The sequence below is a fragment of the Cyphomyrmex costatus genome, unplaced genomic scaffold, assembly GCF_001594065.2.
Source record: "Cyphomyrmex costatus isolate MS0001 unplaced genomic scaffold, Ccosl1.0 scaffold123, whole genome shotgun sequence".
Lineage (NCBI taxonomy): Eukaryota > Metazoa > Arthropoda > Insecta > Hymenoptera > Formicidae > Cyphomyrmex > Cyphomyrmex costatus.
In genome coordinates this window covers 4,553,748-4,574,815 of record NW_017275207.1, presented here as the reverse complement: position 1 = coordinate 4,574,815, position 21,068 = coordinate 4,553,748, and the positions used below count along the sequence as shown (strand labels likewise).

At 33.8% G+C, this 21,068-nt stretch overlaps 1 protein-coding gene across 1 annotated transcript in view; it reads right to left on the bottom strand.

The window, feature by feature from the left end:
* Nucleotides 1-4,416: 4,416 nt before the first annotated feature.
* The window catches only part of KaiR1D (Kainate-type ionotropic glutamate receptor subunit 1D), a 241,570-nt gene continuing 224,918 nt past the window's right edge, over nt 4,417-21,068 (bottom strand). The window contains exons 10-18 of the mRNA XM_018548528.1: nt 16,400-16,621; nt 13,991-14,282; nt 13,270-13,408; nt 12,646-12,783; nt 10,492-10,690; nt 9,622-9,853; nt 8,122-8,237; nt 6,350-6,505; nt 4,417-4,654 (exon numbers count right to left, since the gene is read on the bottom strand). Of these exons, the coding sequence (XP_018404030.1) occupies nt 4,601-4,654; nt 6,350-6,505; nt 8,122-8,237; nt 9,622-9,853; nt 10,492-10,690; nt 12,646-12,783; nt 13,270-13,408; nt 13,991-14,282; nt 16,400-16,621 (1,548 nt within the window). The 3' untranslated portion in view covers nt 4,417-4,600. The remainder of the gene's footprint in view (nt 4,655-6,349; nt 6,506-8,121; nt 8,238-9,621; nt 9,854-10,491; nt 10,691-12,645; nt 12,784-13,269; nt 13,409-13,990; nt 14,283-16,399; nt 16,622-21,068) is intronic.

The following is a 21,068-nucleotide window of genomic DNA, read 5'->3' as shown; positions in this document are numbered from 1 at the left end:
TTAACTATATATATATATATATAAAGACTAGTCTTGATTATTGACTTTTGCCTATATTATCAATGTTATGTTTTAATATTTTTATCTATATTACAATTTTGAACATTATGCACAAAATCGGATTATATTTGATCAAGAACAAAATACATTCACATATTATTGAAAATATCTCTTATATACAAATACATAAATATTACATATTATATAACTCATATATAAGATGATAAATTATGTATATGAAATAAATATATTGACATTTTTACAGCGTAATATTAAGATTTTTTTTATTTATTAGGAAAAATTAATACTGTTTTATAATTTAATTATTTGTTAGAGCAATTTAGAAATAACGGAAAATATGCAGTTATAAGCTAGGGATTGTCATGGTTAAATAGCAATAGCCGGTTAATTGGGAAAAAAGGTGTGACGAAGGCAATTATAACAGAGAATATTTGAATGAGAATTTACAGACGATTAATTTATTCACGTTTAATATGTGCTGATGCTTGTATTACATTTTATATAAGAAGTAGAATCGCGATAGGTTCTTAACAAACTTGTATGTCGCGACATATGAACGGAAGTATGTAACGAGTATGTAATAGTATCGATGATATTTACAGTTGGTATATTGTGTATATGTGTATGTGTACGTATGTGTGTATGTATGTATCACGTGTCTGTACGTACTCTATGATTTGCATTTCAGAATTCGGCAAATTGTGTCGAGAGAAACAAAATCCTTATGGAAGGTGTAAGTAGAGGAGAAAAAGAACAAAACGTACACTTTGCGCTTCTCTTCGCTTTTATGCTCGATCTTAAAATAGTATCCGCGTACAATCTATTGGAATGCCATACATTCTTCAACACGGCGTCGAACATTCATACTCTGATTTATATAACATTCATTTTCGAGAGTTTAAATACTAGACTGGAATCTCGCAATGTTCGTTTTTCCACATTACATTTTTCTCTTTTTAAGTTAGAGGGAAGACTCAAATAAATACTGCTTGGTTCACAAGGTCCGCATAAACGCGAATCAACATGGAAACGTTAGTCGAACGAATAAATATTAGTGAAAATAACAACATATATTTTTTGAAAATCATCCTGTTAAGAGAATAGAGCAGTTCTTTGTATCAAATAAAAATCGTATTACGTGAATACGATTTGAAATGTATTATCTACATAATGTGTATCTGAATAATTAGAATTAACTCTACAGTGTACACAAATAATCTTTCAATGACTTTATGGACCCCGTCGGACCAGCTAAGGGTAGGAATAAATTCAGACAAAGTATGCTCAAAAATATTGTAATTACTTATCGCGAATCACACATACGAAACGTTGGATTGTGATATAAAATAGTGCAAATGGCCATTTACGATATCAGGGGCCTGATTCTTGAAAAGTACGCTTTCGAAAAACTAGGGAAATCTAATATGTAACATATATAAAGTATGCTATAGTATTTTCGTACAGTTTGGTATGCGATATTTTTCAAGAATACGACCCTTGGTCTCGCAAATTGTGAAATGTGTGAAAATCTTTTTGCGTTATTTATATATCACATGGAGACCTTTGAAATCGCTACTGTACGCGCGTATTACGTTCCACCGTACCCGAATAAATTTACGTACATGGATGAATATTCGGATTAATTTCAATAGAATGCTTTACGTGATAACAAATGGTGTATCTTCAACGTCGATGAAGGATCACTCAATTCCACGTGATTCTCATTCATTCGCTCGTTTTCTCGCACGCATCTTCCTCGCATAACGTTCAACAGATCTTACGAGGAACTAGATGATGGACTATCTTATTCAACGGTGGTTCGTAAAAAAAGGACAGACGTGTGTACACGATTAGAATTAAGTCCCTGTTTCCTTTTAAATATCGTCTCTGAATTTCATCACGAATTCTCGTCGCAATGAATTTGTGGGATTTTTCTGACATTAAGAGCTTTCGACGACGCGACGCTTTCTCTCTTTTTCTTTCCTATCAAGAGATATAATACCGAATTTGTGTTTGACTTGAAACTCGACAAAATTCAATCTCGCTACAATTGTTGAGAATAATTATCTGAGAATAATTCACATTTTTTTTTGTTACATTTGAAAGTGATTTCGCAGTCAGAATTAATTATTTTTGTAGCTATTTCTTTTTCTGGACCATTCCGTCCATGTTTTAAATTGATCGATCATGTATGTTTTAATTTGCAAGTGAGCAAGGAAACAATTAACTTCGCAAAGAAATTCATCACTCGGCCTTTCCGCTCGGCCAGACATCCCTTTGTTCACGTCAGAGGTGCTTTTCCAACGAAGTGCCTGTACTTGTTGCACGCTGCGTACTTGCCCTTCTCCGAAACGATCGACAGACTTGAATGTTGCCCCCGACATCGACAAAGCGCCTTCCTCGACGACTTTTTATTTTCGTTGCCGCAGTCCAAAGCGTATCGCAATTCGCTTGCCATTTCCGAGCACACAGAGTTCTGAAAGTTCCATGAAAAGACGATTGCGAAAAGCTCACATATTGAATCGCAAACGAGTTGTTCAGTTCAAACTCAAAACATTAAAACTCGAAATTTCATTAGTTTTTGCTTTCTTTACAAAGATGCAATTGAAAATTGTTACAAGGTAATTTTTCAATAAATTTGAGCTGAAAAACTAAACAGAAAGCAGAATTGAGATAAAAGATTTAGATTGTGTTAACGAATCAGATCTGAATTATTGTTTTAGGGAAGTTCAGTAAAAATTCTTAACTCTAAATTTTTACAAATAAAATAATTAATATAAATAAATTATCTTGTATGTTTAGAAGTCTTGAAATGTTTTATGTTAAATTTAATACAATATTAACAATGAAAAATATAAAAGATAAATATGCTCACCTCCTATGAATCCGTGACGGGAGAGAAGCAAGAAACATTGCGACACAACTAACAATGTCATACTAAACTGTCATCACACAATATGCGTTCTTTCAATTTCATTTACGGTTATAAATAATGCAACATTTCGAAATCGTAATTTCCGTACAAGTTACTTCGTCATGACACAGAGATTTGCCTATTCAATAACGAAATTTTGGAAGTCCGCGTGCTTCTTACATGGATCGGAAATTTACATTACATTGTGACGAAAGCTCCATGTGGATAAAGATGACAATTTTCTAACATAATATTGTACTCGTTCTGTACATTGGTTAATTCTATTGAAATTTATATTAATGTTTTTAATATTACAACATATAAAATAAAAAGATTTAGTAATTACAATATTTTTTAATAAACTCTTACTTATAAAAATAAAAAATCTTGGTAGATCGAATTTCAAGAATAATCTTAAAAAATTTGAAGAAAATTTTATATTCAATTTTATATACATATATAATTAATAATAATATTTCATATAATTATATAAAATATTATTAATATAATATTTTAAATTAATCGAAAGAACATTGTTAATTTTAATGTATTTTTAAACATTATTATAATATTACGAGAAGTAATAAATTGTTAAGTATTCCAATTTTGGTAACAACATGGTAAGTTTCTCGTATATCCACTTGCTCTTTCGGATTATCACTTATGACAATATTATCAACTCGAGAAGCGTGCGGACTTCCACGCACACTTACAATCGTATATTGATTACTTCGACAATTACATATTATTTACAGTAAAAGTCTCATAATCTGGTATACTATACATTTACTATCTAGCCGGTATAAAATCGTGATTGTTCTTAAAGTTCGTCCGCAGCACTACTATAAGTTGTGAACACCGCGGTTTTTGTCTTGTTAAAGTATTTTGATGTCGATTGAAACGTGACTTCGCGAGGAAGGACATGGCCTTTCCTATTGCGAGGTTTAAAGTCTTCATTTATTAATCTAAGTTTTGATATGAGCAAATGGCAATCACATTGACCTTTCCAATCTTTCACTTATGTCATTCTTTTACTTTGGTTATTTATTATGTATTGCAACAATCATACGTTTTTATTGAAAAATTTGTACTGCCATTAATTAAATTTCAATAATCTGGTCGCCATGAATAGAAACAAGAATTTGATATCAAATTAAGAAGAAAAAAGAAAATTTTCAAAAAATTAAAAAATTGTTTATAAGTTTTTATTTTAAACGGTAATTTTTAAAATAGGTATATTAAAAGTTTAAATTCAGTTATGTCATAAATTAGGTTTAAACGGCTACTAATTGTAAATTTAGGATATCCTATAAATTTTGAAAACAGATTGATCGCTCTAACTTTCAAAATGTTGAATACATTATACTCTTGCGAACGCTATAATTTAAGAAGAGATATTTTTGTATTTTTCAGACTATTCCATTAAATTAAATTGTATTTGACAAAATTTTAGAAGGAAAATTGGAAAGGTCAAGGCTTGTTGCTTCTTTTGTCCGATTATTTTCGTTTAGTTCTATAATTTTACGATAATTTTAATCTTTATACAGTTTTCCGATCTCTCGTGATGGAGTTCTTCTTTAGGTCCACTGAACTCGGATCGGATACGTTTTGAGGTACGGCTAGAGTTTAAGAATTAGTTTTTTCGCAGCGCAGCGCGTACCGTCGCTAGTGCAGATCAGTAAAACCTTCGCAGATCGGTTTCCCCGAGGATTTCTGCTTCTAGAACAGAACATCAAAATGCCCGAGTCAGATTCGTTGTATTAGTCATTGCTGCAATAATCAAAGCGAGAAAAGAAGTGCGCTAATTATCGGTAATCCTTGAAAGCAAACAAAACTAATTTTTAATTCTATCATGCTTTGTCATTGTATTTTTGATAATATAAGCATATTGGAATTATCTATTATATCGTTTGTTATTATAATTTTTTATGTAAGCATCGTGGTTAATCATTTTTTTCACAATGAAGAATATAAATCGATTTCATATGTGTATAATAAGAAGAGATAATTAGTACATTTATTATACTTATTTTTTCATTTTTGGCATTTTTTATCTTTTCGACATATTATCTATTGTATTCGGTATTGAGATAGTGACCGTGATGACGACGAACATAAAACGATATCACATATCATGAAAAGCCTTACATATCATAAAAATTCAAATATGCCATCCGATCTGTTCGAAAGCTGTACTATTCATCGCAGGATGTGAATCTCGTTCTATGATCGATTTCAGCCGATTTGAATTTTTGGAGAAGGCTTCGCTCTCACCGTACTTCTCTATAGGAGTGTAACGCGGTTTGAAAGGAGACACAGTAATACCGACGTCCGTCAGCACATAGAGCTGTTTGCTTTAACGTACGCAGGGAATGATCCGCGCAAAGCATATTCGTATTTCTACAGAGTCCTCCTCAAATAGTTGTCTGTTTGCTTCTCTCTTTGAATATATGTAAACGTTGGCACGAATACATGTTGCTTAAACCGTGTGCCGGTCATCGTGAGTGCGCAGCACGGGACTTTGCATACGTTAATCCCATTTTCCCGCTCTCGGCTAACGCGAATTTTGTTGGAAATTTTTTCATCAAGTTGACTGCGTTTCTGTGGCCGCATCTCTCTGCGGTAATCACGACACTCTTGTATAATGCCAATAAACATGACTTTCTGTTCATTTGTATCTTAATAGATCTCTCTAGATCGAAATTAAAACAATCGACATAACTTTTTAACATTAAAATAATAGGAATAAAATGTATTTTAAAATATAAGTTTAAGATTGAATTGCGTCGAAAATTCAAAATTTATGAAATTAATTTTTAAAAAGTGCGGCAATTATTTAAAGACTAAATTCTTTCAAACATTAGTAATTAATTCCACGAAATAAATTTTTGACAATTTTTCTCACTGTTTTCAAAAGCTCGATTATTTGGATTTCATACAAGTCACAAATACTCTGGGCGTTTCTTCAACGTAGAAACTTGAAACGATATGTCCTCAGTGATGAGCGAGGACAGACGAACGTCTTGCTTGTCCGACTAACGACGATATATTCGCGTACAGCGAGACAATGAGGATAATGACGAATGTGAGTAATGGTGTACGGCGGTAACGATAGTGGTAGAAAAAATAAAGGAAATTATGTACGCGTGAAGGCTATAATTTTCGTCGTCCTCGTGGACGACATCGTGGATCGCCGAGGGTCTCGAGCCGTGCGAGCGATCAGACCCGAGTGATTCTGTATAGAGACCATCAGAGAGGAACTCCACCATCGTGCGAACATCAACTGATGTACTCGCGCGGTATGTCGGGATAAATCGCGTCAGGATCGAGTTGTGTAGCGGCGGATCCTGAGGCGATGATTTCCGGTATGATTATCGCGTGATCTTCCTCTATGTGCTATTTCGCGTCACTCACCCGCTCCTCGATGGCTACTTTTCGGCTCTTCCACACGAATTCGCAGACTGCGATCACGCAGGCAACACCCATGCCGCCCATCAGCACTACGAAGACTCCGCCGACGTTCGCCAGACCGAGCTCGTTCGCCGCCGAGCTGCTCTTCGAGGTGTCGTCCTAACCGTGAGAGAAACATCGATTAGCCTGTGGCACATTAACGCGAGTGGTTACAGGTAGAATATAGCTTGCTGCATGGGTAATGCGCCGCTGGGGAAACGGTGGTTTTCACGTTTAGTCTGTTGTGCACGTCGTTAATGCACACGCGGCTTTCGCGCTTGGATGTTCATTATTGAAGCGGTTCGCAGAGGATTGAGCGTCGTGGATAATATTGCGAAAATTTGATCGTACTCACTCGCACGCACTTAGGCTGATGGATTAAAATGTTGGGAGGAGAGTAAATAGCATATTCAGGATTGTTAGCGGTAAAGAAAAATTGAGAAAATCGGGAAAAATCGGAGAATTAAAAGACTGAGAAAAAATCATGGAACCTTTTCAATCTCGTTGACAGCTCTGTTAAAAATTAAAAAAAGACTCAATATGGATAAGAAAATATATGCTCGGTCCACAACCTTGCTTTAAGTGGACGTAAGCGTTAAACTTTAAGCGTCGTGACGTCATATCCGTCCTTAAACTTACTTTAATCCGTAAAACACAAGTTGTAACAAAATCGGCAATATTTTACATGGAGATATCCCAATATGTATATATCCTAAATAAGTTAGAAATATAAATTATATGTTCTTTAATATTATATTATACTCTCTTCTTAGACCAACTAATAATTGTAATTTTGAAGGTACAGCTTACATGTCATTAGAGATCTTCAGCGTTACAACATTTGCAAATAGAGAATAACATCGAGGAATTAATTCCTCGTTATAATTATCTATCTACGTTCGTCCATCAAATTGCGGTAAGGTTGCTCGAGGGAGGAGAAGCCGGTGAATTATCGGAAGAATTTATTGGCGTAGCTGCGCGAGAAATAGCAGTGCGCGCAACGATGATCGCGAGCTTGGTGAAACCTCGATTTCGTGAATTCGCGAAATAGTCTTCCTCGCGTGCCGCCTCAACCTCCAGCAACCTCCTCTCTGACGGATGAGGAGAGTTGCTGGAGTCTGGCGCAAGAATTTCGAACGCGCACTTCTTGAGTGCGCTAGCGTGCCAGAATATCCTTCATGAGAAAAGTGAGGGAATTGACGATGGATTAAAAACAAATTCACACAAGATTTTCTTTCACAAAGCATATTAAAATGGATATAATGGATAAAGAAATTACCGTAAAAAGAACCATTAATTAGAATAGGCAGAAATTCAATGTAAAATGGTATGAAGATCAATAAACTTTTATTCATTGATTATACTTTGTTCGTTTATTGATAAAAAATAAAAGGCAGTTATAATTAAAATTGTTTTTGTGTTTTTAAAGTATATCCTGTATATATCTGTATCAATCATTTTTGCGAGAATATATTGTTAAAGTATGGTTATTGTTAATTTCTTTTTCCATATTCATTTCGTACACAAAGAAATGTGTCTGCTCCACTTTCTGTCAAATCTTATTTTTCAGATTTTCTTCAAATTAATTTTTTTCCGTAACATCTGAGTTAAAAGCTTTTCGTAGTTATTATATCGTTTCTATGTAACAAGTTTTCTAAAATTTCGTCGTAAGACTCGTACATTCTGAGATTACAAGTAAACCGTGTAAATTCGTTTTAAGATACATATTTGCTCACCCTGCAAGATCCGCCGCCTCGCTTCTCCTTCCACCAGCGCGTTTTCAGCATGTGAAGTTTCCCTTCCTCTTGCAGCTTCAGGATAGCCTCGCTTATGGCCGTTCTATATGGCGAGTCTGAAGTTCCAAGGTCGTTTTGAGGAACTCCTTCCAGGGTGCTTTTATCGCCTCGTAGCGTCGTACTTTCGCGCAACTTTCGGAAGTACCGTTGTGGCAATCGTTCCCTCGCGCCAACGTTTTGCCGACAATCCCGCGCGCGATCGCTTCCTTCATGGCGACACTTGCTATCGACCGGTATTTTCACGCAGCCGCGAGATCAGCAAGGAGACCGGCAATGCGATTTTATTCGATCTCTCGGGATAAGCGTGGCAGATAAACCAACTAGCTTGTGCGAATCTCACGATGCGAAGAGGGAACGATTTGCATTTTCTTTCTATCAGAATTTCATTTGCGTGAAGGAGAACTTTTAATTGAATGGGAATTTCTTTTATTCAGGAGAGTCGATAGACCGATATAAGCACTTTATACTGTAATATATTGATTGAGACACTTTTTCTTCCGAATGTTCCATGTTCGCTACTTCCATTAATGGGAGTTATTGAGATATCGTAATGTTGAAAGTTGATAAATAAAATTATCTTTTCTATTTGCTAAATTATTAAAGTTGGGCATATAATTTTGAACTTCTGTAATAATGTCCAAGCACGAGAAAGAGAAATAAATATAACGTAAACTAAAATCACAGACTTGGTTAAATGGAATCGGATAAATAATAATATTTATTTAAACATAGAAAAAGCTAATATTTAATAAATCAAATATGTATTTAATACATCGTTCGTTTGCATTAGATTCAACATAACATAATGATGCGTCCTTTAACAATTGTAGATTTTAATACTCCGATTGATTGCATGTTGATTAATACTTTGGTCGCATATTGTACAATCATCTATTATTCTAAAATCTTCATTCATCATATATTTGTATTGGAGTAATGTGTTTGAATTGTCGAGATGTGGCAAAAAAGTTAATTAGCATTGTAGCGTTTGCATTGAATAGCATAGCATTGAAATCTACAACTATTGAGATATTATATATTATTATAACATATTTGATTTTTGTTCAAGCAATACAAATTAACGATATATTAAATTACTTCGTGATGATTGAAGCGTTAAATATAGTATATAATTTATAATGTATTCAAATAATAAAAACAAAATATTTAATAAAAATTATTTTTTTTTTCTATTTTGCAGTATTTGTACCAGATACAAGTTACATACACAGATTGATACAAAAATGATTTCGAGAAGTTCATATTAACGTTTCCCATTCACTTATCTTTTCCTCTTCACGTTTTAATCATTGAACTTCTTTTCATGTTTCTACGATTTTCATTTAAGAACGCGTTTGTATGAATCGCATGAATTTTTATTGCAATTCCTTCTGTGGCATGTAATGCACACGTATAAAAGCGTTTCTTATTAACACTTACTTGGTGGCATGGCTATGCCATATCCCTTGGAGTCCAAGAGTCCGCCGACTTGAGTAAGGTCGCACTTCCTTTCGATTACGTATTCGATGGAGGTGGATTCCATCAGGAATGCGTAACTGCCTTTTCCTGTGATCACTCGATCCACGCCCTCACCGTTGCTCACCGTAAATACCGACGGCTTCGCCGAGTCCATGAAGGACCACATGCGTTGGTACGTCGAGAAATTGGAATCCTAGATCATGCCAGGAATTTCGTGGTTGAGAACGCGTGCCGTTAAACGGTGGAACGTCGGAGTGGAAATCGGTTAACCTCGAAGTAGGCATGCCTTACTTCGGGCAAGGATATCGCGGCTCGCTTACATCCCTAATTGCACGCATCGGCGCTCTCGAATTAATAGGAGAATATTCTCGGGTCGCATCCTGCGGTTCCGTTGTTGCTCCGATTGGAGATTCTTAGCCCGTCAGAAGCGGATTTAACTCAATTATTTGCAGGACTTGAGATAACAATATACTATCTTATTTAAACCTTTCTGTTCAGTTTCTGCGTTGTATGCAGAAATACAATCATGGTTGAATTAACAAGATACAATTTATAAGTAATTTTAATTTTAACTATAATTTATTATTGTTCATAGATATCGTATCAAATAGTTTTATTATTATTATTATTATTATTATTATATAGGTATTTCAGGTTAATTCAACCAATTTTTTATAAGTGTAACTTTATTATTGAATAACATTATTAAAATAACCAAAGAGTTCTCTCGTATTTTCGGAATAAATATTATAATCCTCAAAAATACACAAAATGCTTCAATGTCATTCTTAAGAATACAATGAATAATGTATATAAAAGTATTAATCTCACCTTGAAGAAAGCCGCCGTGCTGCCGCCTTTGAGAGCACCATATTTGATTTTCGTCTGCTTAGCGAGATCTTCGGCGCTTTCAATCGGGGAATCCATCCTCTCGACGGTGAGAAAAGCCGCGAGATTGGCCGTATAAGAGGAGATCATGATCAGCGTAAAGAACCACCACATACCGGCGACCATGCGAGTCGACACGGCCCTACGGTAAGAGATCAAAGGCTGCATACTGTTTTCCATCGCGAGGCGCTTTAAATGGAAAAGCATGCGAATTTGAGCGCAAAGTAGTCCGCATAAACCATCTCGTGTAGATTCGTGCTCGATAAAGCAGAGCGTGTCGAAAATACGAATCGTAGAAAAAGAAATCAATGGCACCTGCCGTACGAGAAAGTTTTCGAAGGTAACTTTGCGCCTTTTACGCGGAGGTAATGGAGCGTACGGAAGTTCAACTTCGCTTTATGTAACGAGCCAGCTGTATACGTTGCGGGTATAACCCGTTTCGCAGTTAAATGATTCGCGTTTGCTATTAAACGGCAAATGCAGAAGCTGGCAAGCGAGAACGGACGGTATACCTGTATGAAACGTGTGCGGGCGAATTATTTTACATGTGAAAACCGGCGAGTATACATAAACGCAATTATGTCATGTATAACGAGCACGTGGAATTATTGGAAACTACTTGTGTAGGGGCGTTCCAAGCTTTCAGCGCATGCCACGCAATATCATGCATTTCGATAACTATGTACAAGTAAAGCGTTGTGATTAATTTTGCCGCGTTTGTATACGGCACACCGGAAATCGTGTTACCAAGACGTAATCCTTGGACAATTTTAGAAAGCACATTTTTATAAAGCGCATTCCACTCGCTTCTTAATTTCGAACCTTTTAATTTTGAATATTAAATTGATAATCCATTAGAAAGTTAATTTCCCATTAAAAGAGAGAGTCTGTTTCGAATTAACTAGAAAGTAAAGTTTTGTTACACACTGCTGCTGCTTCATTTGCTATAATCCTTTAATTAAGTAGATTCCTAATTAAGCCATCGATTAAATTTTCATTATTCTTCAAGAAGAGAAGAGTCGACGTCAAAAGCCGTTAAGGAATATATTCTTGCCAAGTAAAATTCTCACGTTTTCCGGTATACCTGGTGTACAATCAGTTGCAGCAAGCCTACGATATAGCACGGCAGGTTTATCGGTTACTTCCATCATTTGCATAATCTACTGTAACGCGCTGTACATTCGCTTCCCTCATACGATTAAACTTAGTTTTACGCTGATGACAGCGACATAATGGATTCTATACATTGTCGTACTCCACGTTTATATACACTGCGTGCTTCTTCAGTAACTTACTTCGGCGCTATATCAGAGCCTTGCTGCATGAGCGAGCCTATGGTGAACCAGAGCGAGTTCATTAGGGTGAACTCGTTCTCGAGGACTTCGGACTGGCCGTTGCATGGATGGGGGTTCTCCCACTCGTAGGGGCTGAACCTGCGGACAGGTGAAGGGGAAGGACCGAGATTAGATGACAAAGCGTGCACCTATCCGCGAATTTGTCTGTGTCGTCACTCTCTGAAATTGACGATGTAAACTTGTGAAATTATATGCTTCGTGCAGATCTTTTGCTGAAGCGACATAATGATTATTTTTTTTATGATGAAAGCAATCTGCGCGAATAATACAAGAATATATATGAAACAGGTAAATAATAAAAATATTATTAAAAGAATTATTATTTTAATATAAATACCTCATTTTCTTAGTGTGAAAAGAATTAATTTTATTATTATTACGACAGAATTATTTTATTCCCTTAGTTTCAGTTACCGCATAGTCATATGAAACTTAATTAATTTTCTAAATTAATTCAATAAAATTGTACTTTATAAATTAATGTAATTTTTTTATCTTGTTTCTATATTTCTTGATAAAATACGAAAATTGCTTAATTTGACATCTCGAGGCTATTTCTGCCTATGTTTTCTTCACTGATCGATAGCTCTTATGATTTATACACGAAAAACGCAAAAGTAATGAGTATTTAATTTTGCCAAGGGATAACTAGCGTGTGATGTTACCAGTGTGACATGCAACAAATGCGATGAGCACCTATTTGCGCATAAAGATCATTATCTCGATGCGTGAAGGGGCTTACTTTGGCAGAATATCACAACCCTGCCGCATTAGGGAGCCAATGGTGAACCACAAGCAGTTAAAGAACTTGAAGCGGTTCTCCAGACGGTCCGGATTTTTGTTGCACGGATGCGGGTTGTACCATTCATACGGTGTGAATCTAAATTTAACGATTTCAAATACGTTCTGATCCAATGACATTGAACGTTTTTATTATAAAAGGTCTACCTTTAGAGGAAATTTTTGCATTTATCTTATAACAATTCACCTTGACGTATATTATTTGAACAAATTTTTATCAAACTTATAAATGATTTGCACAAGGTAGTTAATACAGTATGTAAACCAATAGCGAGAATTATATTAAAAACAAAACAAAAAGTTAAATTTTTAATTAGATATTCTCGTCGTGGAGAATTAAGAAATATAAATATCGATATAAATTAAAATTTTGATCATTATTTAAATTTATGAAAGAAAGACGTACAAAAATCGTCGAAGTAAGATAGGTTCACGTTTCCTTCGTACTTAATTTATCGATGCATCATACTAAAAGAGACGCGATCGCATCGATTAGATAAGGGATCAAATTTCTAGAATAGTGTCACGACGTTTTGTCGGAGGAATTTAAAGTGGTTTCACTTGCCTGGCTAATATAAAGAGGAGCACGGAGACCCCGAGATAAGCCGTTGCCATGTAGATCCAAACGTCGAGGCTAAGTGGGCTGAGGAACGAGAACAAATTCGGCGGTTGCTTTATGGGTTTGCGGTAAAGTATGCTGATCCCTGGAAATTCAAAATTCTCATTTTATGCTTAGCCACGGTGGAGACCATAGGTAGAATGCATTGATGTGTGGACATAGTGGACCGAGTATAATCACCCGTGAGATTTATTCTGGTTTTCATTACGACCACCTATGGCTTACGAAGGTACATAATAGCTCACAAAATTGCGCTCGAGAAATTATTTCGGAGATATGTAGGACAAAGATTGCTCGGTATGTGATATTTTAAATTTTACCCCCGTTATTTTAATTCGAGATAATAATTTTGCTTCTACGACACTACTATTGTATAACGTACCATTATTTTTGCAGAAGTACAATTTTAAATTTTTAACTGTTTTGCTCAGAGACGTAATTAAATAGTATTCTGATATCAATAACGTGCTTGAAATGTGTTTATCTTTCTCCACATCTTATTGCTCAAGGCTATGGAAGCAGCACAGTATCGTTAGAAAATGTTATAACATCATTCTAAGCTATTTACGTGAAATGACACATTTTTTTTACAGCTCCTTTCACAACATGTTTATGTGAATCGTAAAATCGCAGCGATATTTGCTGCATTCGTAATGTCGGCTCTCACCTAAAGGCATGAACGGCGTCGTGAAGTCCACAACCTGTTCCCGATCGTACGTGATGGTGAGATCACCGATCGCGAGATCGGCCTTTTGCTCGAGCAGCTCCTTCATCATCCCGTCCCATTCCTTCGTCTGCGAGTTGTACGAGCCGTAACGTCCGTCCGGCACAAGCCGGAACGTATAATTGAATCCAAGCAGCCGCGATATCTCGTAAATCAAGTCGACGCTGTAGCCTTCGAATTGCGCGTTTCCGGTAAGCTTCTCGCTCGAGTCCTTCCGCATACAGTACGGCGCGCTCTGCGATGAGGTAATGAGCTGCTGTCAATACTGTGCTGCATATAGGCGTTTAAAGGAACGCTACGAGTTTATCGATAGCAGCAATCAACTTATCGACGAAAGCTCTCAACGAAACCGCCACTGAAGTTATAATATCTGCAGTAATAATCTTAGCGACGCTCGTATCAATATCGAGATTGGTTTAGAAGATTTAGTACAACCTTTAGTACGTATTGATTATTAAAAGACTTGGGAAGAATATCAAGGTTTATAAATACATGCAAATAACGTTATTTTACAATTATCTATAATCAAATCAATTTGATTTTTCTAAATTTGCAATTTGAGTATATAAATGGTAAAATATTTTTAATAATGGAAATTAGGAAATTATGATAAAACCTGGTATTTATTTCTAATAATAGAAACACGTCAATTACTATACGTTCTATATTTTTATGAATCTTGTCAAAATTTATTGATCTTTTAATTAAGATTTTAATGTAAGTCTCACGGAATATTCCGTAATGTATGCGTGTACCTAAGGCATATATGTTCTTATTAGACAGATTTGTTTAGTTGCGGATCTTGGTGTATCGATCAAAGAAACGTTAGGACATCGAAGTTTTTATGAGAATGATTCTCATGCGATGTTCCCGCTTCTTACCATGCCAGGCTTCACCGCGGGAAACTTGCGGCCGTCCCTTTCTCGGGCGAGTTTCAAGGCACTTAATCTTGCATTATCAAGTACATTATTTGTTGTCGCAATTAGCGTGAGAATAAGTAACGTGATCGACCGTTACGAAAACTTCAATTAACAATAAGTCATGTGCGTGTGTGTGTGTGTGTATTCGATTCCCGGTATTTCTCTCTTGTCTTCTTTTCTCTCTAGGAAAAAATGGGAGCGGTAAGCTAACAAGCGCGCAAGTTTTACTAATGGATGGAACATTTTTTTCCTCTCCGCTTAAATGCGACGACGTTCTGTTTTGTTCGCACTTCGATTAAAGCAACGATTTCCGTGTCAGTCGCGCGATTGCTACGATTTTTGCAAGCATATATCTTCAAAAGAAATAAATAATTTAGAATTTTTTTTACATTCTAAACCAAATTTCGCACTTTCAAAATTTATATCTCAAGAGATAACAAGGAAAAGCACAGAAGTGTCTCCCTTTGACTTTGATGAATTTTAAAGATGCCATTTTTTTAAGATAAAAATAAAGGTACGTATTTTTTGTATGTGTTTGCATTATTAAGAAATAAAACCCCTTAGAAAAAAAACAGTTATTCTATCTTGACGCGAATATCATCGAAACTATGAGAGATAGAAAATATATTTGAAATAAAAGTTGAATTGTTTCGAGAGTACTTTAGAATAACAAATTTAAAAAATTTGTAAAAAATTTTTTTATTTGTAAAAAATAAATTTTAAAAAATTGCTTTTGAATTATAATTATTGAGCACTCTTAAAATCATTAAACTTTTATTTTAAACATTTTTTCTATCTCATAGTTTCGACAATATTCGCTTCAAAATAAAAAATAACCGACTTTTTTTCTAAGGATTGTTTTACCCCTTAAAAATTGGAATAGATATACAAAAATAGAAAATGATATTAAAGCTCATCATAATCGGAGAGAGACAAATCGATGGGATTATATAAAATGAGCGATTCTTATAAGAGTTGTAAATAATTTTTTTCCTAAAGTTTCTTTTAAAGATTTATCTTATTATATAATTATAATTATTTATTTATAAGTTTCTATAAATTTGTATTCTCATTAGTACAATTTGGTTTAGATATTAATAAAATAAAAAAAAGTTAGTAAATATAAATTAATATATTTATAATTAATTGGTATTTCTCTCTCTCTCTCTCTCTCTCTCTCTCTCTCTCTTTCTCTCTTCTTCTATAATGGAAGAAAGAATGTTACTTATATAACAAAATTTATTTAAAAAAACAAGAAAACAAAATTATATATAATCTTTATTCAAATTAAATCGTACTTATCCAATTACGTATAAGATTCAAAGAAACAAAACCTGAGCATTTGTATTCAAAGATGAAAGTTTTTATTCAATATATTATTCTGATGTTTGAAAGAGAAAAGCCGCGTGTATTCTTTGAAAACGTCACTCACCAGTATAGTCGTCACGATGAAAGTCTTATTCTGCAAGTTTTCAACGATTTGACTGTAAACATCACCGTAGCTTCTCGTAAAGTTGATACCTTTGGTACTGTTCCAAGTACCGATTTTCTTCAAGCCTTCTTTGTTATTCAGCTCGATGATGTCTAGAACGAAGTCGGAGCGAAATCCCTGATGATCGAACTTGATAATACCCGTGAGCCCTACCATCTCCACCTAAAATATCAAAACGTTCAAAATATTTAGCAGTTGAAATTGTTATAAATGTATTATATCACTGTGTTATAAATATTATATCTTCTTACTAATTTTATTAGATCATAATTAAATAGTATTTATGTATTCACGGAAAATTGTTAATGTTATTATATACTTAAAATTATGCCATAGTCTCGTTCGGATGGATTAACAATATAGTTTCATCCGGACGAAACCCAAAGCATAATTATGATCGAACTTCACTTGGTAAGTTGGTTTAATCTCACAATTATACATGCGGACATAAATTGTGATATCGAAACATCGTTGTTATTTTTGACTATATTTATGCATATTGAAATACTGAAGTATTTCACATAATGGTTTATGTGCGAATAAATCGACGTACCTGTAAGAGTTTTATACGCTTGTATATATCTGATATGCGTAGATCAGTGACTCTCAAAAAATTGTGTCACAAACTTTACTTAAAATAATTAAATATTTGATTTCAATCTTAGATTTTTTTTTGTTGAAAGCAAATTTATTAATAGCTTAATTTTATGTAAAGCTTATTGATTCAATATATGTATATCTAATTGTCAACATGCTGCATGATTGTGATAAAAAAAGTTTGAGAACCAAGATAGACATATATACAACCAAACTTGCATACGAACAGATACATGGTGCACGAAAATAAAGGATATATATCTACACATTTACCGCTCGTAAACTCAATACGAAATGGGAGTCTGGCAGCAACATATCCCGGATGTTATACTTCGTAATTACATAGAAATACTAAAGATCCATTAATATGCGACTATATCTTATTTAGAGACGAAAATTCTGTTCGTAAAGCGATTCGCGAATAATTACATATCGCATGATAACCGAACTCTGCCACGTCTTTCTCTGTGCATGAGTTACATTACTGTTATACATTACTGAAACGATATAATTACGGACGAAATTCTAGATGACTGCTTGTAATTTATACTGTTATACATGAATATCTTAAAATTAAATTCTGTTCTGACATGCGAGATTAATGTAAGTGCTACCATTACTGACGACTTATGATGTGAACCTAGGAAGGACAAGTTCAATTAATTATTATTAAGTTATTGAATTATCAATATCGTATAATTAGACGTATCATATCATCATATGTCTGTCATAGAAACTGTCTGTGAGAAGGTAACATGAAATGATGAACTGCATTAATCGTCACGAGACTTAGTAAACTATAGCAAGTGAATTCTGACACGATCATAATATTTAGAACGTTTTGATAGTACATTTAATTTAATATTGTATTTTTTTGGTATACTATACTTTTGATATAACTAACCAATAGAGAAATTTTTTATTACCGAAATTATATTGTGCGACGAAAGTTGACAAAAATTTAACCTTTTTTTTTTACTTTAAAGTAACCGAACGTAATTAGCATCGAAATCTATCAGAAGTAACTTTAAGGCTAAAATGATGTCGGCTAGTGTTATATATTTGCTAAGCTAATATTTCTTCACCGTGTTTCCTTTATAGTCTTTTCTTTATTATCGCACTATGAAATCATTGTTATAGATATTGAAAATTTATAATCAAAAAATTTAAATATCTAAAGAGACATACTACAAATTATATCTGAAAGACTTTCAAATGATAACAAAATTAAATGATAGATTTCTTTTATAAATGTTTTTTTTTTCATGATCGTAAATATTTTCAACTTTTGTAAAAATTATACGTAGATATATTATGTATAATTCAGCACGGACACATATATTATGTAATTGGGTAGTTTTGTAACAAGTTCACCGAAATTACACGTCTGGTTTTATCGATATCAGTTTTTGCTTATCCTGGTTTAGGACGTTCGGTCGCGTGAGCGACAGGTTTCGTTCGTTCGTGACATATACGCAGTCACGGGTGCACATGAGAGCCGCCTCGGCGTGGAACATATCTTCTAGTACTTGTCAATTTCGACATGGCGACGTGTATGACGAGGCACGTTTCCATATCCTGCGTGCAACGCATATTTATATTCACAGCATTCACAGTAACTCGTATCTACTGTGTGTTACTGTCAGAGAATGGAAAAGATTACTTTTTGAAAATAATTAGTTACCGTTACTCGTTATTATTAGTTACTGAATCAGAAGTAACTCGTTATCGTTACCGATACCGATTAAAAAGTAGATAATTCATTACTTTTCCATTAATTTTTTAAAAATATACAATATTTTTGTTCAAATATTAATAAAAGCAATAATGATATTAGACTGGTATGTGAAAACATAACTAATTGTAAGATGCATATTCGGTGCAGATAGAAATTGATTAAAAATGATATCTAAGCTATATAATATACATATATATGTATATGTATGTATATATAAACAATACAGAATAGAATAGAAGATTGATACAGAAAGAAGATTGAATATATAAAAATTTATGTCATATACAAATATATTTCAATTATAAAAAGTAGCGATAAAAGTAATTGTAAAATTCATTACCGTTACCAAAAATGTTTAATTACGTTGCTGTTATAATTACAAAAACAAAAAGATAACACCGTTACTAGTTTATTATCAAAAAAGTGACTTGTAATGTAATGCATGGTTAACGCGTTACTTCAATTTCCTGGTTGTTGTGTCTAGCACGCGTACGATTTTATTGTTAAGCAATTGCAGCACCATTTGTTGCGAATAAATAGATCACATTGGGGATAAAATGCAATTTAAAATAAACAATTTTTCAGTATACCACACATACATAGGTTCTCTCATATACATATATTATTTTATCTATTAAAAAAATATTTGATTTCCTTTACAATACAGTTAAGAAATACACTTTTGTGCAAACGAAAGAAAGTTTTATAATATTTATGCAGAATTACATAAAAAAATAGAATATCTATATAACATTATGATACACCTGTTTATATATTCGAAATGGGGTCTCATTTAGTATAGAAAACGGAACCTTTAATATTTTTACATTCGTTTTTTTAAATGAGTTTTTCAGAAAATAAAATTTAAAAACATTAGGATCATTAGGAAATTTAAAACACATCGGCCTTATTGATTAGAAACTTCGTTGTATTTATCTTGAATGTTATGTACAAATCTATGCATGAACTGCATAGACGATCCTTTGCAGGATGCACTGTGGCAAAACGGCGAACAATTTGTCAGCACGCGTGACAGCTTCGTTTAAACTGAAGTAACTTTCCATTGTTTCATGAAAACAATCGCAGAGATCGCGGAAAGTCAATGTATACGTGACTTCCTCCACCATGCGTATTACGTATTTAATTACAGACTTTTTTCTTTACTGGTAAAAACTAACGCAAAAATATCCTCTGCGTGTTGTATTAAAAATTAATCAAAAATGCAGGATCTGCATTTGCATAATATTTACAATAACTAAAACTGATTTTGGCTTTGATTAGTTTTCAGCATACAGATAATTTAATATCATAGTCATAGATATATCTGTCGATATTGGTTTGCAATATCAAAAACCTAATTAATTTTCGTAATTACGTACATGATTACAAATATGGATTTTAAAGGTAAAGAAATTATAATCTATTTTTTGTGTGTGTGTGTGTGTGTGTGTGCCTTATATTATTTTTAATATATATATACACGCAAGATTAACATAAAAGAAATATAAAAAAGTCTATAAGAATATTAGAAGAGGATAATGTTGTTATTATATATGTGATTTGAGATCTCTAATTGAGATATTCCGAGAAATAGAAGAGGGAAAAATAAAAGCTTTGTTTTATGTCTTATGCATTACGGGATAACAAGCGAGAGCCTATCATGTATTATGCGTAATGCACATGGCAAGACTCGTGCTGCTTGTTAATGAACGGCACGTAGATTACGTGAAAGGTAAGCGAGCGAGTTGGTCGGATTAAGCATATCGTTATAATGGCTTATTACGTTGTCGGTGCGATCGATTGGTAGTGCGCGAGATTAATTTCTCCCCGGCGTGATATATTCGCGATAACCCGCTTTCTGCTTTGCATCGTTGCCTCGTTGAATACGAGCGTGCTGTAATCATGTGGAAAGATGGCTGTCAATATACAAGCATCGCCTTTACTATCGCGAGCGTTTATCGCACAATGTTTTACGAGATCCTAATGAAATATTTTACGAGAGATCGAAAGGATCGCAAACATCCAATTTGTCATTGTCCTTAATCTAAATTTATTTGATTACGTGTTGTAGTGCTAAATGTAAAGCTAATTAATATTTAACTCATTTAATATGGAGATTATGTATTAAATTTAAAAAATATAAGAATTATTTAATAAAAAATGGTTATATTTAAATAAAATTGTTGTTAAATACGTATAATGTACAGTTTACTATTTTATTTAAGTATATATATATATATAGTTTACTATTTTATTTAAGTATATATATATATA